We start from the raw sequence: 13,870 nt of genomic DNA on the forward strand, positions 1-13,870 counted from the left end.
AAGATCAGACTGTAAGGATTGGATCCTTCTTCACTCTCTGGTGCCTCGCGAAGTTGTCATGTCTCTGTCTCAATCTGTCGTACGTGTTTTGCAATATGCTTCCGTCACTTCTTGGTTATGTCACTGGTGAGTGCTGTCATATGACAAGCCCGTCCTCACTTCCCTCTTACGTGTCCCCATTTCTCCTGTGTATAAAATCCCGTCAGCTCGCCGATCGGTCCTCTCTTCTTCAAGGGAGCTCGGGCGGGACGAAAAAACAACTAACAACTCTTCTTATGTGGTAGAGGTTGGGGTAGGGGTCAAAAACTTGGAATCACCTCACCAATGCGGTCGGGATTGTGGGTAGATCAACATTGTATTTCGCGAGTCTTTATGTGGTTTGGGTCAGATTGGGTGTGGATCAAAACACGTACCATAGCTAGACCATGTGGTTGTGGCGTGCGTGGGATCAAACCAGGAAATGCAATGGGGCTCGGAGGTCTTCGGCGGCGCTGCGAAGAATACAAATGATAGTGCTCATCGAGGAGAGCAAGGGGTACAGGTCAGTTGCGCGGTATGCGAACTATAGGCTTCGTGCTTCACTGGAGCTAATGAGTAGTAGGATTTTTTGTTGGTGTTTTTTAGTAGCGAGTAGAGGTGCTAGAGAACATGATTAAAACATTCCAAAACACCACTTCCACGACCACCTTCTCCCCCCACCGACATCGGATGACTCTGCTCTTGGTTTGATCTCGCACCTCCTGCAGCAACATGCGATACCTCATCGACCAGATTTGCACACCTCAACCAAATCCATGTGACTTCGGAATGAACCGTTGTCGAAACCACCTCTCCACTTATTTTCGTTCGTCTCTCCGAAGCTTAGGAGAAGTTTTTATACCTTCTCTTCCGGTGACTAAGTCATGTCACGGGAGGGGCATGTGTCTTCTCCTCGTTACCTCTTGCAGCTGGATGACAAGAAGTATGGAAGGTCTCATGAATAGCACGTGCATGCTTACGTGCTCTATCGAATCTCTCCTTCTCCTGGGGTATAAAACCGCGGGCTTCTTGCGCAGTCTTTCTTTTTATCATGGAGAGTCTTCGAGCTTGTGGAGATCAAAAATAACAATTTAAACGAAGACCATGGGTGTGGCGGGTGTGGATCAAAAAGCTAAAATTTCCATTTTCCACCCGTCATGTGGTTGGGGGCTGGGTGTGCAAAAATCTGACGGTTTTTGAGCACATGTGAAGGGTGTCCGAAACAGTTCAATGTAACTCATCCTTTTTCTCTGACGAAGAAGCTAAGCGAGATGAAACGCTGATGACGCATAAAGTCCCCTAGTAACGATATCATTCTTTACTTCAAGTCACCAATGTATAGTATTAACGAAAAAGTGACTTCCCTTTTCCGGCTCCGCGAACATGAGTGCGCATTTAGAGTGAATCTGAACTTCCACCTCCACATGGGCAACTCGATCCCGTCCTGTTGTTCTCAACGCCAACTTGGAGGAAAAGCCCATATATTCCTTTCCTGGCCGTGTCACGGGAAGGCACGTGTTCTTCTTCGTTCCTTCTTGTGTCTGTGTAAGTGAAGTAGAAGAGGTCCTGTAAGTAGCACGTGCTGCTAGTGAAGGTAGAGTGTGAAGTAAAGGTAAATCGAAGATTAGTCATGGATATCTCTAGTAATCGCAAGTATACTCAGAGTGAATAATTCGCACGGGACAACTTGCTGGACTAGCTAGCTCACATGTAAACCTCGACACCACTAAGGGTATATAAGCCCACTTATTTTCCTAAACATCTAATCTTGGGTGTGGTCTACCTGTGTTGTTCTCGTACGCCACCAACAACCCCATGATTAGGCAAAACCAAAAAAAACAGGGAAAAAACCTCTCAGCTGCTCTTACAGAGTTCAACTAGTGCTGCCCTAGCCCGATTCCGGGGGCAGCTGAGATGTTTTTGCTATTTGCCTTTTTCGTTTCCTACCGCTCCCGCATGTTTCACTAAATGTTAAGAGAAGGTTCATATAGGGTCAAAAGCATCAGCGCTGATCGGCCAGACCTACTTTTCACAGGACACTCATTGGGATACCTTGTTTTCAAACAGAAGAAATCAAATTCATACCGCACGGAGCCCTCAAGAGCTTATGTTCGCTAGTACTTCACTATCGCTTTTCTGCCATGGATAGACTTGCTCAATGGACCGAATCAGTTGCTCGTGGCGAGAGGAGCGCGGCTTGATCGAGTTTTCAAAAGGCGCTGGGTGACTGACCACACCTGGCTCGAATTTGATGGCAGGCTCAACTTCTTTGCCGTTCTCGACACTCTTGCCGATGTTGAAAACGGCTAGTGTTTGTGCAATGTTGAGAAATAACGCATTTTCAGCCAGGTTTCTTCCGGGGCAGATTCGTCGTCCGAAACCGAACACAAAATCGCGCGGGTCGGGTTCCGGCGCATGGCCGTTCGAGGTGAGGAACCTTTCAGGATTGAAAGCCATAGAATCGAAATAGACTTCGGGATCATGGGTAAAGTGCCTAGTTCAATTCGAATTCAGATTCGCCTTCAGCGGGTTTGAAGCATCAAGTACTCACCAAACATTGGCGAATAACATGGAGCCTTTGGGAATGAAATAACCCTCGCACACGTCGTCTTTCGTGCTCGTATGGGGAAGGCCCATTGGTGCGACCGGATGCCAACGAAGAACTTCTTTCACGGTGGCATCGATGTAAGGCAGTTTCTCACGGTCCGCACAGGTAGGAAGCCTGTCCGATCCTATGACTCGATCAATCTCCTCTTGCGCCTTCTTCTGCACCTCCGGAAATACAGTCATGGCTAGGAAGAAGCACGAGATCGACGACACCGTCTGATGTAGTTAGATCGGATATGAAGCAGAAGAAGCAATATTTCGTATAACTCACCGTATCCGCGCCCGCCGTATACAAAGACATAGCTGACCACTTGTTAATAAACTTTTCTTCCTCATCCGAATCTCCTTGTTCCAGCAACTGCAATAGAAAGGACCCGTTCTTTTGTCCTTGAGCCATTTGATGCCTGACAAAGGCGTAAGGCTTCTCCGTCACATCAGTCAAAGCAGCACCCCATTCGCGGGCAGTCTGCTTGAACCCAGTGCCAGGAAACCAATCTGGGAGTTGCTTCACTACGATTTATAAGCTCAAGTTACGTAGCAGTCATTCAAACTTACAGAACGGCATTATATCGACCTTGAAAGCACCTGGAACGCCAGCCCGGCCGAACTTGTCCATAACATCACCAGCCATCTCGATGAGAGGATCTTTCTTGTGGGACTCCGCTATGTAGCCGTAGGCAATTTTCAAGATCACGGTACCCGCTTCTCTAGTTTCGGCAGATGTCAGTAGCGGACTAGCAAGAACTATGCATAGGCAAGGAAGGAGGCTTCACTTTCTGATGTGCTCAAGCAAGTCCCTAGGCTTGGCAAGGACATGCAGCAGAAAGTGACCGACTTCCGCCTCTTGCAATGCATTGAACTGGGAGGCTAATCCCTTGGAGCCGATGATCCGGGACATGTTCTTGCGGTAGGTTCGGAAGCGATGATTGTTGGGAGATAGCCCGAGTGATTTCTCCCAACCTACCCTAGGTAGGAGCAAAGGCGACCACATCAGCATTATCAACATTTTCTGTTGGCCTGGCAATCCAAATGGAGCTCAAGAGCCGGGCAACTCTGACGTACATCTCTCCAGCAAAGACCTGCCTAGGTCGCGACGAATAGATCGCCGACCGTTTCTCCATGAGCTCAAAGGCCAACCGAGGGGCGTTCAGGATGACCAAAGTTTGACCCATGACAGTCACAGAGCTAATCGGGCCTGTTAAAAGGTAAGCATAACCAGTATTAGTACCAGGTGCATCGCCAAAGGGATCTTGGAAAAGCCATGAGCAAGCGTCACGAACCGTATAAATCTTTGTGCTTGAGCCAATGGTGGGCTTCGAGTACGCCGGGCTCAGGCAGATCATTCAAGTTGCCGACAAGAGGAGTACCTTTGGGACCAGGCGGCAGTGGAGGCCTGCTCGCGTTTTTTGACCGATTTAAAACTCTGACAGCTAGCAGTACGAAAAAGCCACCAACTATCAGGCTAAAGATGAACAGAGCCATGACATTCGAGTGCCCTTGGATGAAAATGAATTTCAGAAGATGTGATCGGAATTTGAAGCCGCGACAACGATTGAAAAGTCGTGAAGAGGATCACGAAACTAAGATGTCTACAGGAACTAGCCTCGGAAGAAGACGCAAATGTGGCCGGGCTGCCTTTACTATTATGTTGACTGGAGTCGATATTAATACGTAGGACAAGAAACTGCATCAGTTAGTGCTGACTTCAACCTGGGATTTGGTCGATCAGACGTCTAGGATGGTGTTGTAGCCTCAGGCTTTGAAAATTCAAGTCACCGCTGATGGCTGTCTCTTTTCATTAGAGTTCAAGGTACCAACTACAGCTTAGACCTTCGAGTGATTAAATGATGAAGACATTTCAGGACAACTTTGGCTTCTCGTGTCTATATTTTACACAAACCCTATCTATGAAGACACTTGAGCTTTGTCATAGACTCGTCCCATAGAACCGTTTTGGGATGGATAAGCTGCATGCTTCACGTGCACTAGACATACCACGTAGAACCCAGACTCAATGCCGAATCGTCCTCGCTAGGAGAGATCTCACGCAATCCGATCCTTGATGCGAGTGAGGGTCCGATTAAGATTTGCCGTACTCTTGAGGTATACGTGGTATGCAGGGTTCTAGGTGATTCATTGATGATAGCTCCAAGGCGATAGACTACAGAAATAGATAGCAGAGGATTAGGGGGGCGTGGTTGAAGCGAGGACGGGACAAGATGGGGGGGTACAGTAGGCGTTTATCTCATCACACATAGCGTAGTTTAAATCACGCCCACCGTTTAGAAAGACCAGTCCAGTCTCCCTACACAAACTGTTTACACCCATAAATACATCTACAACCCGCAAAGTCCTTCTAGTAGAGATCTGGAAACGAAGTGTCAGAGAGGGGCCGCCGGAGGAGGTACAACGACAGGGGTAGTCCTCACTAGCAACATCTACAGGACTTCCTACTTTCCTAGCTCTTTAAAAGTATTGTTAGATTCCTAAGAGCTATAGACTTTCTCTTAGCCTCTCCTACTCCATCACTAGAATAAGCACTCTTGTGGCGAGACTGTACGTGGTCACTGTACTGGGGGACTGTACGCCCCGGAGTCTGCCCGGGGATGGGACGTATGGGTATGGGAGAATCAAGTTTTGTCATCCTTCCGCTTCTTTCTCTTTTTTTTTTTTTGGCAGAATGTAGACCAAATGTGCACCGAAAAGACTTCTAGTCTTTTGTATCCTGGCATCACACTGGGCTTGAAAAGGTGGCGCACTCAGACTCCGCTCAACAGAGTAGCAGTTCAACACCATCTGAGGTGGCCACAGAGCTATTAAGCTTACCAGAGCTGGCAGTTTGTACGTAACAGTAGCATACTGGAGGACCTCAAGTGGTGCTAAACAAGCGTACACGAGCACAGAACAGTGTATAAACACTTCAAGAATAGGAAGTCCAAAATCAGAATCACGGATTCGTGTGCTGCCATCTTCTGTTGACCTTCTTCAAGCACGATGTCACACAGGTGCATCTGTCTACCACTGCTTGAAGCGCTTTAAAAGTTTCCACATAGCCCAAGGCAGAGGGCTTCTATATCGTTTAGATTTTGAAAATGCGTTGAAGCACCCCATGTAGTGGCCTACACACGCACACTCATGCGGAGTGCATGGGCATGTAGCTGGCAGAACCAACCTCGAGAATTTTGTACATTGGACTGCGAAGGTCTCTCATACAGTAAGTACACTAGGAAAACCTACTCCCTCTTCGACGCAGCACCCTTCCGCTCCCTCACTTCCACCCGCTCCAGCTCCTCCATCCTCGCCAACTCTGTCTCCCTCTCCACGATATTCTGCATCAATTTCGCTAGCCGTATAGTTTCGTCTTTCTTCTCCTCCGACTTCCTCAAAATATCTTTCAACGCAATGCGATGTTCCTCCGCCCACCTCGGCTCCCTCTCCTCCGGCTTCACCCACCTCATCAGCAACCCATCCCACGCATCCTCTTGTTGCGCCAGCGGCAGCCAGTAATTTGAGTGAATAACCCTGGTCTCGAACCGCTTGTTCTTCCCGTCAATCTTCTGCCGTATTATTCTGCTTAGATTCCTGGGCTGTGGCTTCGTGAAGCGGAGGAACGGGACGCCACTCGCAGAGACTAGTTTGGGTATCCCTCGGCGTCCGGAGACGGTGGGGCGGGGGTGCTGCTCGAGTGCTTTGGCGCCTGGGGGGAGGCAGTCTAAGAGGTGGGGTTTTCGATCCTCCTTGGGAATTACGACGGGTGGTTTCCTCTCGCGAACGAGGTTATTGGGGAGCTCGGTGACTAGGAATTCGAGAATTTTGGTACTGTCTGCGTCGCCCGCGACGGCGGCGTCGAGGAAGTCGATTGCCTGGGGTGGAGGTTAGGGATGTGGTAATGAGTATGATTGGGTGGTTTGACGGACTTCATAGCCGGCGCGGAATGCTATTTCGAGCAGTCTGGGGCTCTGGAGCTCTCGGTTGTCTCTGAAGCGGTTTCTGATAGCGTTGCGGAGGGGGGATTGGATTTCACGGGCTATTGGTGCTGCGGTGCATTGCGAGAGGAGAGCTCTGTAGAGAGCAATTGCTGCGAGTAGTACGTTAGCGGCTACTTTTGAAGGCTGATCACGATCGCTTACACGCTATACGATGCGCCGGATCCCTTTTTAGGATCAGAATGGGCGGCATTCATAGGTTCGTGATGTTTCTGCAATCCATCTTGCAGGCGGAGATGAAGCTCGGATTGAGAAAGTAGTCTATGCTGACTAAGCAACATATTGAAATCGCTTTTGTTCCAAGAGCATGCATCCAAAAACTGCTTTCTTATGGAAGCAAGATTTCTATATTAGTTGTATCGATAGTTACTTGAACTTGTATCATAATACTGGGAAAGTAGGCCGGAACTTCCCTCATTTCCAACACATTTCGATTCAGAGTAATATGAGAGCCATCGATTCACTTCCTAGAGAACACCTAAGCTCATAAAAGACTGCAGAGTCCGTAACACCATACCAATGCTACCGTATAGGCTCCGAATTGTCCAAAGCACGCTACATTCAGTCATTCTGAGTCGTTGTCCACCACGCAATGTCCTGAGAGCCCATCATCCGTCTGATACCTTACCGCAACCACATCTTAGTATTGTGGTATTCCTCTATCATCTCAATCATATGTAGCGCCCTCAGCTGGCTGCGGAAGCTTCTTATGCTGGGGCAAAGCCATGTACCTGCAAACGTATGAGCAACTTCACTGCTGGGCCGCAATTGTTATGCTCACCTCCTAAGCTCGCTGAGAATGGTCTCCATGGTGAACTCGCGCTTCCATTGCACCAGGCACGGTAGCTTTGAAGCATCGACCTGCACGGACGCTCAGCGTATGTTCCTCTTTATCAAATCATGGCTTATACCTTTCCGTTCCTCTGGTCTACGCAAGGGAGGTTGATCTTGGAGATGAATGAAATCTCTGGAGGGACGTCGGGGTATTGGGGGCCGCAGTGGATCTTGAGGGTGTAGATGCGGTTCTCATGGACACTCTGCTCCACCCATTAGGCTTCAGCGGTATCCAAAGAGGCACCAGGGCGATACTGACGTGAGGCGGGCCTAGAATCGTACCATTCCAGTCCGACATGAGCAAGTCATCGCCGTTCTCGAGACCATATGAACACGTCTCTAAGTCGCATTAGATGAGGTCGCGTGAAAGCTTCTGTGACACGCCCACCTGCTCCCAAACCCTTCTCGCCGTTCTCCAGCTCCTCCAGTAGCCTGAAGTTCCTCGGTACCGTAGCGCTCATCTTGTGGACTGGTGCAACAAATAACTTGTATGCCCCACTTCGTGATTGGAGGGGTATCGAGATGGAAAAGAGAGTGTAGATCTATAGCGCTGACAGAGTCGGTTGAGGAGGAAGGTGAGGCCACGTTGGCGGAATAGACACGGCTTCCCCAGAGTCTTGAGTTAAAGGGTGCTGTGACGGAGGTGAATGTAGCAGACAGCAGCGAGATAGCCGTGCTGGCGGTGAGGCTTGGCGTGGCGCTCGTCCCGCCTCCAACGAATCCACGCGTTTGACAAAGGCCACGAACACTACTGTTATACATCAAGCTATTTGCCCGGCCACCCCTTGATTGCGTAAACCCTCATGGGCCACCTGTTTTCTATACCGGATGTGAATGAGCATATCCAAATTCGAGCATGACGGCACAGATCCTCAGCTCGGAACTTGCAAACCTCATCCAGGATTCAAAACGAAAGAATACTGAGCTAAGAAATGTAGATGAATCTCGTCATGGAATGAGTCTTCGGGTGAACAAACTGCTAATTTGGGGATACAGGCCTCGGAGAAGGCTCTCCAAGACCTCAAGGCTCTTCCAGCCACTTCAGAAACCCAACTTGCAGCAGGTTAGCTAGAATCTGTGAATCCCTAGACTATGCTCTACATGCTGACCATCAGAAGACTTGAGCAGAAGACCGCAGTTCATCTCGCCGTTTCTGTTAGCCTGTGGCACCCACAATGCGAAGTTTGCAGCCTATGGGGTAACATGCCTCCAGAGACTTGCTGTATCACGAGCGCTGCCTAGAGAGAGGCTACGTGAGGTTTTGGAAGCCTTCAAAGATTGCAGTCCACTAGGTACTGATTTCGACCCCTTACGTATATCATTGCTTACTGTCCTTAGGTCTCGAAATCCAGTTGAAGATATTGCAAGCACTTCCGTCCTTGCTTCAGAACTACTCAAATGAGCTCAGGGGAGAGTTACTCTCCCTCTCCTTGCAAGTATGCTCCTTTTTGCAGACCGTCAAGAACCCGGCAGTGGGAAATACTGCCGCTGCGACACTGCAGCAACTTGTGATCTCTGTCTTTGACAAAGTAGCTTCGGAAGATGGTAGGGCGTATTCGAATGTTCAACTCCCTAAAATAGGCCGCTAAAATGACTGAAAGACAGATCTCTTGAGATTCCAACGATCGCCGAAGTTCCAGCAGGTGATACTTCGGCGACGGTGCGACCAGCAGCACATGATGCATACAAGGTATGTAACCTTATATACTTATACTCTAAAGCTTGCTAACAAAAGCAGATGTTCCGCGATCTTTGTCTCGTAACAGAAGGCGGCAAGGCTGAGTTTATCCGATTCTCTTCGCTATCGCAGACATCCGGATTGGAACTCATTGAATCAGTCCTCACCAATCATGGCACTATCTTCTCCAGCCATCCGGAGCAAGGCCACACTTTAAGGTCTTTACTAATGCCTTTTATCATTCGATCTTTGTCTGATCGGCTCACATTCCCAATAGCATTACGTGTCATTCGAATCCTTTACGTTTTGATTCGAAACCATTTAGCAGTCATGCCATCGGAATGCGAGATTGCCTTGGGACTATTGAACCATATGTTAGACCCCGAAGCATCACCCCCATGGAAGCGAGCCCTTTGCATGGAAGTGTTTCGCGGACTCTATTCGGACCCCAACCTGATTCTTCAGATCTACGGAGAATACGACGGATCGAATGGCAAAAAAATCATACTACGCGACAATCTCGCAGCCTTCGTTCGTTTATCGACCGAAAAGCCTGCGGCGATAGGTCTGGGTCACCACTCAACGGCGCCGGTCACCCTTAATAACAAAGATGCACAAGCTGACCAAGCGGTCGTCGAGAGTTCTATTGCGGGCGTCATTGCGGGCCCAAGCAATAACAACGCCGCTCCAACTGGCATTGGTATAAGCATTCAATGGAGCTCGATACGGACCCCTTGTTTGGATAACCTTGACAAGTCTGAGGCACCCAACCTCCCCGAGACGTACATATACAGCTTAGTGTTGACTTGTATCAACAACCTATCAGAAAGCTTGGCCAAGTTCATACTTCCGTTAACAGTGCACACCGAAAGCAAAGCCAAGAAGAAGGCTAAAGCACAAGAGGTATCACCTCAAGACAATGGTTCTCCTGCTCCTTCTGGACTTTCGAGGACTCAATCGTATCGCAAAAGGACCGTCCCAATCAACCCTTTAGATCTAGAGAAGCACTCGGCGTACACTCGAATTAAAACAGCGGCCGATCTCATAAACGAATGCTGGCCCGCTGTACTTGCTACTTGTTCAACTTTTCTCCATGCGGCACTAGATACAGACTACTACCGAGCATTGGTTCGATCTATCCAGAAGTTCACACAGGTTGCCGGTCTTTTGAGATTATCCACCCCAAGAGATGCGTTCTTGACGACGCTCGGAAAAGCTGCGGTACCATCCCATGTGCTAACTGCAAACTTGGCTTCGCCCAAGACACCCGCATTAGAAAGTCCAAGCATCTTCTCCAATCCAAAAGGGCTCCTCAGCGTGGATAGTTTTGTCAGCCAGAGCTCCACGTTGTCTCAAGACAGGTCCAGGGGTACGTCAATGGACGCCATGAACCCTCAGTTGACCACAAGGAATCTACTCTGTCTGAGAGCTCTGCTGAATCTTGCCATCGCTTTGGGCCCTACTCTAGGAGATTCGTGGTCAATAGCATTTGAAACATTGCAACAGGCAGATATAGTCATGGCTGCATCGAATACAAAAGGTGGTGCTCGGAACGATGGCGAGACATCTGCGCAGAGTCTTGGCTCGGAGATTGCTGCTGTTCAATCTGCTGCATCTAGGTTGTTCGAAAGTACTGCGGACTATCCGAATGATTCCTTCGTCCAAGTTCTGGATTCTCTTTGCAGTCTCCTTCGCGGAAAGTCTCTGCCTGCAAGTACACCAAGGGCCTCTAGTGGATCGTTCGGAACCCCCATACATCATCAACGAAGGGTTGGAAGCATATCTGGAATATCTCTGAACACTGAGTCCGACGCTCGAGATTACGTCTTTGCCCTCAACAAAATCGCCGACCTCGTCGTGCTAAACGAATCGCGACTGGCCCATTATGAGGCGACTGAAAGTGGCTGGGAAATCATGATCAAAGAGCTTGTCTCAACTTGCATCAACTGCAGCATTGCTAGTTCTGCTCGACTCCTCGCGGCTGATATAATTGCGAGGACAGTGAAAGACATTGCGGGGCTCTCAATGATGGAAGCAGAAGGCCAAAACAGCGACGTTCAGGATCGGCTGCTATCTGCTCTGCAATACCAAATATCGGCACTTTATGAAGACCAGCCAGAGGACGAGGATTCTATCGACGAGACAGATGTCGAAGTCCACCACATCGCTCTGGAGGCTTTGAAATCTGTCATGGAGCAGTGTGGAGAATCACTCACTGCAGGGTGGGACTCTGTATTTGTTGTACTGAAAAGCGCTTTTGAAACCCGTCACTCAAAGCACAACGAGACGGATTCTCACAAATCCAACGGACGTAGCACGGATCTGTCTCTCCAACCTTCCCGAGTCAGATCGAAAAGACTTGCTCGCTCAGCATTCGGCTCTGCGCATTTGGTATGCTCAGATTTTCTGGCCACAGTCCCGGATAGCTCCATTTCCACTCTTCTTGAACTACTCATTCTCTTTTGCGCTCAACAAGACGACCTAAACATGTCCTTGACGGTGAGTGGTCTCTTTTGTCAGATATCCTGCTGTAGGGACCCACTGACGTTCTTAGACTATTACCTTTTTCTGGAATGTCTCTGATTTCCTCCACAATCGAATAGACATGTCAGCTTTGCCTCGCCAACATGCGGGAGAGGACGTGCGCCACGATATCGAAGAAGCATCCAACCAGGGGTCTCTTCCTGCCCTCTGGATCCAAGTGCTGCTTTATCTCATTGCAGTCACCACTGATGACCGTATGGAAGTGAGAAATGGCGCAGTTCAAACTATTCTAAGGATCTTCGACAATTACGTGGACCAAATGTCCCCTGAAACCTGGATGTTTTGTCTGCGCGTAGTCCTATTCCGCATGATAGAAGCCAATCTCAATGTGCAGCTGAGTCTTAGATCTTTAGAGCGAGGGCCTGATTCCGAAATAATCGCGAGTTGGAACGATACCACGAAGGTGATATTGAGAGCAATGACCAGCTTGTTCACGACTTATTTGGATACCGTCGAGAGCTCAGCGGACTTCGGTAATGCGTGGGGCACGATTCTGCAGTTCTTCGAGCGGTACTACACCTGTCGCTCGCATTCTCTTGGGGCATCCATATTCACTGCTATTACTGGCGTACTCTCGAAAAGCGAAGATCTCAATAAAATTGGGGTCCCCGCCCTTCTCCAGACAGCAAGCCTCTGGAGGAAATACTTTGATCATCGAGGCCTCTGGCGGGCTGAAGGAGATAGTACTCAAGACGCGTTTGTGGCTTATGCTCAAGCCTTCAAGGAGATATACCGGCTCAGCAAAGATGCAATAGAAGCTGAGCAAGTTCTTGGGATGATTACGAATCTCGAAGACTCCGTTTTGCTATCCGAAAAGATCGCTTACTCTTCTGACGTCGATTACATGACACCTCTGCAAACGCAAGTCACCGAGTGTATTGCCTTAGTACGTTCAGATATTACTGGAGCCCCATCTTTCCTCATCAAGCTACTGTCTCGATTCGTAGCTCTTCCTTTCACAAAAACGTCGCCCGACTCTGGACAGAAAGGTCCAACCTTCGTCGCACTATCAAAGGCCGCAATGTCTTTACTCCAGGCCATCGCAATCAAGCACATATCCCTCGAAGAAGTCTTCACAAGCGGCGCCCTCGACTTCGCCCTCGTCAGCCTCGTCAAACCAATTCAAGAAAAATACATCTGGCAACTCGAAGGCAAATCCCCCCCAGCCTGGCAAAAAGCCACATCTACCGCCCTCGCCATCCTCGAACCCGCCTTACCCCAATCCCGCGCCTTCTCCCTCACGAAAGAGACCACAAGAAACATCTGGGACCAAGTCATCCACCTTGCCTCCGCCATCGCCCGCGCCGCCATCTCCTCGGCCCCTCCCACCACTAACTTCTCAAAAGACGAGCAATTCGACATCGCAGCATTCAAAAGCTTAAGAGACATGATCACCCCTGCCCTCGGCAGCCCCTCTATCCCAGACACAACAAGACGCGCGTACACCGCGCACCTTTTCACAAACTCCCTGGTTCATGCCACCGGGCCCGGCGAGATCCCCCCACCGGGCACTGGGCCCCTCACAGATCTCTACAAACCCCGCTACGGCCGCACCGCTGACCCGCTGCTCACTCTCCGCTCTGCCATGGCCTACGTCTGCCTCGCCGAGCTCGTGTCGCTCGTGTCTATACACTCCAGCAGCGTCGAGGAAGTCAAGCTTGCGCAGGCAGCGGCCCCGTACCTTATTCTCCGCGCGGCGTTGCCGCTCAAGGCGTATATCGCGGACCAGCCGCTTAGGGGCCGCATGCCGCAGCCTGAGAGCCAGCGAAGGGAGTTGCTGGAAGTTGTGAGGGCGATGAGGGGGATGGAGTGTGAGCCCAGGGCTATTCCAGATGCGGAGGGGGTGAGCGCGCCGATGAAGAAGCATCTTGTGAGGCTGTTTCCGTTGGTGTGCTCGGCGGTTAGAGTGGCGAGGGGGGATAGAGAGGTGAGTGGGGAGTTGGTTGGGTTGGTGGAGGGCGTGGGGGAGGAGTTTGGGGTGTAGATTGAGGAGGGGAGAGGATGAGGAGTAAGAGGGTGGGGGGGAGCTTAGTTTGGGGAGAGGTTGAGTGATGGGGATCGGTATCGTGTAGGGGTGCTGAGAAATACATCTCCCAGTCTAGACAATTCGAAAGCGTAGAGCACTGAGGAAGTGACCCTACGTGCTTATAACTGCAGAATTGACCACGCTGTGTAATTTTTCTTAATCTAGATAATCTCGAAG

The 13,870-nt window shown here is 49.8% G+C and overlaps 4 protein-coding genes across 4 annotated transcripts; 1 reads left to right on the forward strand and 3 right to left on the reverse strand.

Annotated features, from left to right (window-relative positions):
* Nucleotides 1-1,731: 1,731 nt before the first annotated feature.
* BDZ99DRAFT_568606 (putative cytochrome P450 oxidoreductase OrdA-like protein) lies at nt 1,732-3,797 on the reverse strand (the record flags this gene model as incomplete). The annotated part of the gene is made up of 6 exons (XM_033727802.1): nt 1,732-2,512; nt 2,570-2,841; nt 2,897-3,135; nt 3,181-3,332; nt 3,399-3,590; nt 3,688-3,797. The coding sequence occupies 6 exons, from the start codon at nt 3,795-3,797 to the stop codon at nt 2,116-2,118; spliced, it is 1,362 nt and encodes a 453-aa protein (XP_033580360.1). The 3' UTR covers nt 1,732-2,115.
* Nucleotides 3,798-5,553: 1,756 nt separating this feature from the next.
* On the reverse strand, nt 5,554-6,826 carry BDZ99DRAFT_460645 (uncharacterized protein). The gene is made up of 3 exons (XM_033719431.1): nt 6,756-6,826; nt 6,543-6,703; nt 5,554-6,488 (listed from the first exon to the last, which is right to left on the reverse strand). Exons 1-3 carry the CDS (start codon nt 6,802-6,804, stop codon nt 5,859-5,861), a joined length of 840 nt encoding a protein of 279 aa, XP_033580361.1. The 5' UTR covers nt 6,805-6,826; the 3' UTR covers nt 5,554-5,858.
* Nucleotides 6,827-6,980: 154 nt separating this feature from the next.
* BDZ99DRAFT_412105 (UBC-like protein) lies at nt 6,981-8,093 on the reverse strand. Its single transcript, XM_033716645.1, has 5 exons — nt 7,834-8,093; nt 7,705-7,784; nt 7,523-7,648; nt 7,393-7,472; nt 6,981-7,342 (listed from the first exon to the last, which is right to left on the reverse strand). Exons 1-5 carry the CDS (start codon nt 7,904-7,906, stop codon nt 7,279-7,281), a joined length of 423 nt encoding a protein of 140 aa, XP_033580362.1. The 5' UTR covers nt 7,907-8,093; the 3' UTR covers nt 6,981-7,278.
* Nucleotides 8,094-8,301: 208 nt separating this feature from the next.
* On the forward strand, nt 8,302-13,651 carry BDZ99DRAFT_438522 (uncharacterized protein; the record flags this gene model as incomplete). Its single annotated transcript, XM_033717622.1, has 6 exons — nt 8,302-8,379; nt 8,442-8,508; nt 8,784-8,990; nt 9,047-9,135; nt 9,184-11,622; nt 11,678-13,651. 6 exons carry the CDS (start codon nt 8,302-8,304, stop codon nt 13,649-13,651), a joined length of 4,854 nt encoding a protein of 1,617 aa, XP_033580363.1.
* Nucleotides 13,652-13,870: the final 219 nt, after the last annotated feature.

Source organism: Mytilinidion resinicola, assembly GCF_010093595.1.
Source record: "Mytilinidion resinicola strain CBS 304.34 unplaced genomic scaffold BDZ99scaffold_5, whole genome shotgun sequence".
Lineage (NCBI taxonomy): Eukaryota > Fungi > Ascomycota > Dothideomycetes > Mytilinidiales > Mytilinidiaceae > Mytilinidion > Mytilinidion resinicola.

What these genes read in the sequence shown, in the direction of transcription:
- BDZ99DRAFT_460645 (XM_033719431.1), bottom strand. Translation starts at nt 6,804, where the DNA reads ATGCCGCCCATTCTGATCCTAAAAAGGGATCCGGCGCATCGTATAGCG. An exon ending in TCCGGCGCATCGTATAGCGT is followed by an intron (nt 6,704 to 6,755) that starts GTAAGCGATCGT and finishes TACTACTCGCAG; the next exon opens with CAATTGCTCTCTACAGAGCT. An exon ending in CATTCCGCGCCGGCTATGAA is followed by an intron (nt 6,489 to 6,542) that starts GTCCGTCAAACC and finishes CCTCCACCCCAG; the next exon opens with GCAATCGACTTCCTCGACGC.
- BDZ99DRAFT_412105 (XM_033716645.1), bottom strand. Translation starts at nt 7,906, where the DNA reads ATGAGCGCTACGGTACCGAGGAACTTCAGGCTACTGGAGGAGCTGGAG. An exon ending in CGATTCTAGGCCCGCCTCAC is followed by an intron (nt 7,649 to 7,704) that starts GTCAGTATCGCC and finishes TGGGTGGAGCAG; the next exon opens with AGTGTCCATGAGAACCGCAT. An exon ending in ATTCTCAGCGAGCTTAGGAG is followed by an intron (nt 7,343 to 7,392) that starts GTGAGCATAACA and finishes ATACGTTTGCAG; the next exon opens with GTACATGGCTTTGCCCCAGC.